General features: G+C 41.8%; 1 protein-coding gene across 1 annotated transcript; it reads right to left on the bottom strand.

Annotated features, from left to right (window-relative positions):
• Window positions 1–4,325: 4,325 nt before the first annotated feature.
• Window positions 4,326–7,320, bottom strand: CALHM6 (calcium homeostasis modulator family member 6). Its single transcript, XM_082757773.1, has 2 exons — window positions 6,733–7,320; window positions 4,326–5,473 (listed from the first exon to the last, which is right to left on the bottom strand). Exons 1-2 carry the CDS (start codon window positions 7,249–7,251, stop codon window positions 5,063–5,065), a joined length of 930 nt encoding a protein of 309 aa, XP_082613899.1. The 5' UTR covers window positions 7,252–7,320; the 3' UTR covers window positions 4,326–5,062.
• Between the last annotated feature and the right edge of the window lie 715 nt (window positions 7,321–8,035).

Here is an 8,035-nt window from a genome sequence, read left to right as displayed (position 1 = left end):
AACCTCTGTTGCATTAGACTTTCACACAGGTGCATGCCCCTTCCTTCCATGCCAAACGTTTGTGGTGATATTTGGTGTAGGACTCCAAAGCTGCTGCTTTCTATATTTCAGAATAAACAGCCCAATGAAACCTTTTCTGTTATTTAGATTTCATAAGGTTTGGAAGATAAATTTCCACAGTGCAAATGAACATATAGCAGAAATGCCTGAGCCAGTCAAGCCAGCCCAGATCTGAGATTGAGCCTGGAGATAACGTGATACTGCCAGACTAAACTGGGTGCAGTTCATACTCATTTCACTTCATTCTGGTGAAATCAGGCATCTGGTCCTGCAGCATTTCCTCCTCTTGGCTCCCTACTGCCTTACCTTGTGCTGGGTAGGCATGCTTGATGTACACACATTGTTCTGCTTTGTTTTTTTGCATTTTCATCCCACACTGGATCACCTTGTCTATTGTATTCCAAAGAATCACAAAATCACAGAATTGTAGGGGTTGCAAGGGACATCAAGAGATCATCAGGTCCAATCCCCCTGCCAATGCACATTCCCTAGAGCAGGTTGCCCAGGTAGGCGTACAGATGGGCCTTGAATATCTCCAGAGAAGGAGACTCCACAACCTCCCTGGGAAGCCTGTTCCAGTGCTCCGTCACCCTCACCGTGAAGAAGTTATTTTGCGTACTGGTGCAGAACTTCCTGTGATCCATTCTGTGGACATTGCCCCCAGACATTGTCCTGTCCCCACAGACCACTGAGAAGAGGTTCACCAAATCCCTCTGTTAATCCCTCTGTGATCTGATAAGATCCCCTCTCAGTCTTCCCTTCTCAAGGCTGAACAGGCCCAGGTCTCTCAGCCTTTCCTCATAGGGAAGATGTTCCAGGCCCTGTATCATCTAAGGAGCATAAGAAGGAGCAAGCAAATTCTGAGCAGTATGTCAACAGAAAGCGGTGGTGAAACAACACCCACCCATTACAGCCCACATTTCAGAGAGAGCATTCACCTCTGTGTAGAGAATGACCACAAAGCCCCTCCACTTTTTTCCAAACATCATCTTCCTGTACATGAGCTCCGAGATGTCAGGCAAGCACAAGCTCACCATTTCAGCTTTTGGACATCTCTCCAGACACATGAAGAAGGTCTAAAGTTCTCTGCTGAAGGGGAAGAAAGTGATCAGCAATGTGACACACTTCTGTCTATGGCAGAGCAGAGTGGTATCATGCTACAGCTGTTTATGAAAACAGAAGGAAGTTAAAGAGGAAACATTCTTAGAAAAATGGTAACAAACAATAGGAAAAACAGTGACACAAATTACATTACCATTAGTTGCTGACATTAGCTAACCTGTAGATGTACAGATTTTACTTGTCTTATTTAGTAAGATATTTCCAGAAGGTTTTTTCTCAGCGTTTCTTGCTAGTGTAGACATTTCTTTTGGAGCTGGCTGATGGAGCCCCCAGAAGTGCACTAAGGTTTCCATTTGAAATTTCTTTTCATTTCCTTCATAAGTACACAGAGAAGATATGAGTGTTAAATAAATATGAGGAAAATCAAAAATTCAAATATGACTGTATATGAAAACATTACAGAAATATCTGCTCATATCCTTATACACGGGTAGAATTTTTCTCCTTCCCCTAAAAGTAATTTTACGTATAACACATAGACTGCATTGGCAGACTTGAAGACATGAAGAAGACCTTCCGAAGCCTTTGCTCTTTCATTTTAATGAGAAGTACTGGCTCTACGTCTTCCCTGGAAAGCCAAAGCAGCTTTGGTAATGGGACCCTGGCAGTTGTGGTTGTGAGTAGGAAGTGGCAAAAGCCCACTCAGATACAGCTGACAGGATTAACACAAACTCTGTTGGTGTTTTCACTGCAGGTTCTCATCAGAAAATGAAATAAACATGGTTTTATTTTTAAACCAGATGCTTTATATACATATATGTGTGTGTGTGTGTGTTGTTTATTTTAAACCAGATACTTTTGGTCTATCCTGAGTTATTTTATGTGTCTTTATGGTAAAGCCTGACCCCACTGAGTCAAGGAATGTTTTGGTGCTGATTTCAGTGGGGCCAGGACATTGTTTCCTTCCAACTAAAGACATTCCAGAGCAGATTTATTGTTTTCTAGATGTCAGCGAACAAATGAACTCTTTAATAGGAGAGGTAAAGTGGGACATTTTAAACTGAACTGTGCTTCCTGGAGGCACAAATAACAATCCGGACACCTGTTACACTATTAATATCAGGTTCCCTGGAAGAAAAAGAGCCACTGATTAAAGTGCAGTGAACAAAGGATTAGATCCTCTTTTCCTTTTACATGCCATTTATTCAACTTAGAGTAAGAATGAAGCCACCAAATCTAGTTTTGTTCATCTAATTTAAATGGGCACTTTCTTGCTTCCTCATTTGAAAATGGCTGTAACAAGCAACATCATGGGATTTCTCATGGAGCAGATTATCTTGAGAGTCAACACGTGGCACTTGCAGGGCAAGCAGGTGATCAGGCCCAGTCAGCATGGGTTTATGAAAGGCAGATCCTGCTTGAAGAACCTGATCTTCTTCTATGACAAAGTGATGCACTTGGTGGATGAGGGAAAGGCTGTGGATGTGGTCTACCTTGACTTCAGCAAGGCTTTTGACACCATTTCCCACAGCATTCTCCTCAAGAAACTGGCTGCTCTTGGCTTGGACTGGCGTACGCTTTGTTGGGTTAGAAACTGGCTGGATAGCTGGGCCCAAAGAATCGTGGTGAATGGAGTCAAATCCAGTTGGAGGCCAGTCACTAGTGGAGTTCCCCAGGGCTCGGTGCTGGGGCCGGTTCTCTTTAATATCTTCATCGATGATCTGGACGAGGGCATTGAGTGCACACTCAGTAAGTTTGCAGATGACACCAAGTTAGGTGTGTGTGTTGATCTGCTCGAGGGTGGGAACGCTCTGCAGGAGGATCTGGATAGGCTGGACCGATGGGCTGAGGTCAACTGCATGAAGTTCAACAAGGCCAAGTGCCGGGACCTGCACCTGGGGTGCAATAACCCCAAGCAGAGCTACAGGCTGGGAGATGAGTGGTTGGAGAGCTGCCAGGCAGAGAAGGACCTGGGAGTGATGGTGGATAGTCGGCTGAATATGAGCCAGCAGTGTGCTCAGGTGGCCAAGAAGGCCAACAGCATCCTGGCTTGCATAAGAAACTGTGTGACCAGCAGGTCTAGGGAAGTGATCGTGCCCCTGTACTCGGCTCTGGTGAGGCCGCACCTCGAGTACTGTGTTCAGTTTTGGGCCCCTTGCTACAAGAAGGACATCGAGGTGCTTGAGCGAGTCCAGAGAAGGGCGACGAAGCTGGTGAGGGGCCTGGAGAACAAGTCCTACAAGGAGCGGCTGAGGGAGCTGGTCTTGTTCAGCCTGGAGAAAAGGAGGCTCAGGGGCGACCTTATCGCTCTCTACAGGTACCTAAAAGGAGGATGTAGCGAGGTGGGGGTTGGTCTGTTCTCCCACGTGCCTGGTGACAGGACGAGGGGGAATGGGCTAAAGTTGCGCCAGGGGAGTTTTAGGTTAGATGTTAGGAAGAACTTCTTCACTGAAAGGGTTGTTAGACATTGGAACAGGCTGCCCAGGGAGGTGGTGGAGTCACCATCCCTGGAAGTCTTCAAAAGACGTTTAGATGTAGAGCTTAGGGATATGGTTTAGTGGGGACTGTTAGTGTTAGGTCAGAGGTTGGACTCTTGAGGTCTCTTCCAACCTAGAAATTCTGTGAATTCTGTGAATTCTCTCTGTCTTTCTGAATAGTTTCCAAGTTAGAGTTTTCTGTCTACAAAGAGAAGGTTTCCGGGAGGAGTGAAAGGACAGTCTGGACCAAACAGCCCAACTCATTTTTGAAAATACTTTCAGAGAAAAAAAATAACTTTATCAATCTTCACTCCAAACTTTTGTATTTGCTTCTTATCATTAGGAGTTCTTTGATAAGAACATCCGTATTTTCTCACAGTATGCGGAACTGCAGATTTGTAACATCCTTAAATGTGCAGCTTCACCTACACTGTCATATTATTAACAAACCTAACTCCTTAAGCCATGTAAATTTGCACTTGGCCTCTATTCTGGATCAAATTAGACTATTTGGTGGATACATCCAGGGGTAGCTTAGGTACTGTTGACATGGCCAGAAATCTATGTGTAGTATTATGCATGAAAAGTACATTTTTTTTTTTTTCAGATAAAATAGAAATGAATACAAATGGACTATAAATTGGAAGTTATGCACGCTTTATTTTTTTCCACAGAAAACTTTTAGAATAACAGGAAATGAATAGTAGAAGAAGGCCTGCTGTAAAAGGTACTCAAGATCAGACAGTGGTAAAGAAAATTCATCAGAGTGAAAGCTTTTATTTTCACTGTTACCTAAAACAACTAGACACACAGGAGTAAAATGGCTGGAATTTATTTATTTATTTATTTATTTACTTATTTATTGGTTATTCCAACTGATGACCAGCTGAAGTCATGCTTAGCATTTCTAATGGACTTCGTGCACATGTGGCTCCAAAATGTTAATTGCTCCCCAGATTTTAAAAGACATAATCTTTGCCTTGAGAAACTAATTGACTGAAAGCAAATATTTTAGTCTAGAGCTTGTTTTAAGCTGTACTGAAATATTTATTGTCAAGTCAAGTGATATCTAATAAACTAAACTAAACTTATGGTCAAAATTTCAATTTCTTTTTGTCCCTGTGTTACTGACAGGTACAAAAGTTTGGTTTTGTCACTCCAGCTCCCAAATTCTTGTAAGGCATTTGGAAAATAATTTGACATGGTACACGTTGACATCTTTGCTGTGGATCCTTGTTATTTTACATGACTCTTTCTTAATGAACATCAACATATGAAAACTCCCATTGTGAACCATGTATTTATTTAAATGAACCTAAACAAAAGTATAGTTTATTTAAAAAATAAATCTCCTGAGGTTTACATGCAATATCTACATACTGATTTCAGTAAGAGCTCAGAATAAGACTCTTTTTATATTAGTAGGTTTAAAAGATTACCAGTGTTACAAAGGCTATGTTTCATCAAAATCCAGATTCACTTCCATGTGCTTCATCCACAAATGCTAAAACATTGTGAATCTGATCTGTTCCACTGGATGTCTTGCCTCTGTTTGTGTTCACATACTTGTGTATCATGCTGTAATGCTGCTCTTCTGTATTGAAGCCATATACGAATGAAATCTTCTGCCAGTCTTCATTGCTGGGAGTCCAAAATGGTGCTGGGTCAGCAGGTTCAAAAAAGAAGTGAACGTTTCTTTCTGCCAGCTTGGCTGCATGGTCTTTAGCCTTGATTTCCAAGACCTCTTGTTCCTTTTTCGAGTAAGTTTTCCAGAACTTCATCTGAAGGTAGCTAACTGGGGAGGAACAGTAGCTGAGACATGTTGTAATGAGTGCCACAGTCATGATGATGGCAATCAGCAACCATCCTGCTATCTTGGAAAAGAAATAGGTAGGTTAACAGTGTTTTTACATGGTCCTATGTAAGAGTATAGAACATAACATTGAATCAGACATGGAAACCGTATTTTTTGTAGGCAGAACATTTGACTATCAAATACAGGAATCATTCCTGGTTTGTACAGGGTTTTATCATACCTAGAATGTTTGATTCTTAATTTTGCTGAAAGTAGGTCAGGTATAAAAAATAATGTACATTAATCACAATGATCTCATGTGTCTTCCATATTTGTTTGACTTGTTTGCTTCTTTTAATTTTCATTGAAATATCAGTAACAGTCAGTCTTCCTTGATTTTACTCCTTTCTTACACTATCAGAATTCAACTATATAAAATTTGCCCCTTTCCAGTCTTTCTCTTGGAGAATTCACAAGCTAAATATTTAGCAAATTTAAACACTGTGTGTGTGTGTGTGTGTGTGTGGTTATCTCATAAATCTAACCAGCTGTACAAATAACCAGCCAAATCATTAACCATGTTTTCCTGAGAAAAAGTGATGAAAAATGGTTTATTTCCTGGAGCTAAGGAGAGGACCAAACAAACAGAAACAAAACTGTAGTGCTGCCAAAATGCTTTAGATTCATTTCACTGCAAATGAAAAAAAATCCACTTGCGAGTGCTATTGATTTTTTGACCATGCAGTTTTCTTTCAGCGCTACAATAAAACTGTAGTGCTGTAATAAAATAACAATGCTGTAATAAGGTAGATATATTTTTTAAGCTAGATTACAAGTGTGAATTTAATAACAGGTCCAAGCTCTGAGGTTTGTAGTCAAACCAGCCATCTATTGCTTCACTCGCCAGTTCTCTTTTGCAATGAGACATTGGCTTCCTCCCTATTCATGACCTCAGCTTTCTCTCAGCTAATGCATACTTACAACAGTTTGAGATATTTAGAGGGGTAAAAGTGGAAAAGGAGATGAGATTGTGCCAGCTCTAATCTAAATGAGAAAAAAAAAAGCATCTGTGGAAAGTTCTCTGCCTAGCTCTGGAAAAGGTTTTGCAAGTGCCTTTGCCAAGCAATTGTTATGCAAACATGCTAAAACAGAAGCTAGCATAAACAGCTACTTGTTACCTTTCTGTTAGTATTTTTGACCAGCGAATTTTTGCTAATAGTGTACTTTTGCTAGTCAGTGTGAGAGATAAGGGCTCTGACAGTCCCCTGCAGGCACCAGTGTGTGTGAAGAGGGTGGGGCTGGGGTCCATCAGGGAAGAGCATAGCAGAGAGGCTTTACCTGGGACTGGGCTTCAAGGCTGTGTAATTCACCTATCTTCTTGGACAACTCCTCGTCACAGGGTATTTTCAGTGATTTGTTGCAGTACTCTTCGAAGTCCTTGCACACCAGCTTTTTGAAGGCGCTGCTCCCGCTTGCTGCGCACACATAGAAGCTGGCACTGAGCAGGGCCACCGCGATCCAGGTGAAGGGGGCCACCAAGGCACTGGCTGTCACTGACCACAGCACGTTGAGAAAGTGTCCACGGGAGTCACAGCTGCACTGGTTCTTTGAAGAGCATCTGCCTGTCACCAAAAGCCAAACCCTGGCATTTGTCATGTAGCCGAGCAGGAAGAGGACAAAGGCTGGCGCTATGAGGAAGGTACAGCCATACATGATGTTCGAGGAATTGCAAGGACACTTGAAGACCACGGAGGAGAAGATATACTCGCTGGCAGCTGTCAGCAGGGACACAGTGCTGTAACCCAGAATCTTCTGGTGGCGGATACAAAAATCCATCACAGTGCGTAACTTTTTCATTTTCTGCTGCAGACTCTGGTGGTCTCCCTGTGTTTCAAGAACAGTGAAATCTCAGTCAGGAAAGAAAAAGCAAAAGTGTCTTCAATGTCTTTCACTTTCTGTTGGTAAAGCTGAGTCAGGAAGTCACTGAAGAAACCCTTTAGGGGAAACTGAAGAGCATGAACTCGCTGCACAGTGTGACAGTCAAGTGGATACCCCAGTGGAAGCCCACCCTAATAATCAGCATCAAAACAGCAAAGTCTGTCTTTGTTTCTATAAAAATAGTTTTATATTTGTCCAGACATGCCTGCATTACAACTAGCAATGGCTTAAACCTCAGTCTTCTCAGGGAAGCTTTTGAGTGAGGCATCAGATTAAGTGTGAACAAAATGTAAGGAAACCACCTGCAATTGTGTACGTTCTATAATCCAATCTTATTATTAGCAACACAATATGGCTTGTTCTTTACAGAAGAAAATTCATCTATAATCATGTCAATTTTAAAATTTTTAAAAATTATTAATTTTTAATTAATCATTTTAAAGTAATCAGAGAAGGTTAGCCAATGCACACCTAGCATTGATCCAGGATTACTGAGTGAAGGTTTGGCTACCAGAGTGCCTTCTGCCAGGAATCAGACTGTGGACTCCCACCAACATAGCAGCTAGTGGCATCTCTATAGCTCCTCACCCCCCAAAAAAAACACCTGCTCCTAAAAAGCAAAGATTAAGTAGTTAAGCCAATGTCATAAAGTGGAAAAATGATGCAAAAGGCTTGCATACGGAAGAAATATATCTGGAAGGGA

This window comes from Aythya marila (assembly GCF_965140915.1).
Source record: "Aythya marila genome assembly, chromosome: 3".
Lineage (NCBI taxonomy): Eukaryota > Metazoa > Chordata > Aves > Anseriformes > Anatidae > Aythya > Aythya marila.
Note: the sequence above shows the minus strand (reverse complement) of the source record. Positions and strands in the feature narration are given on the sequence as shown.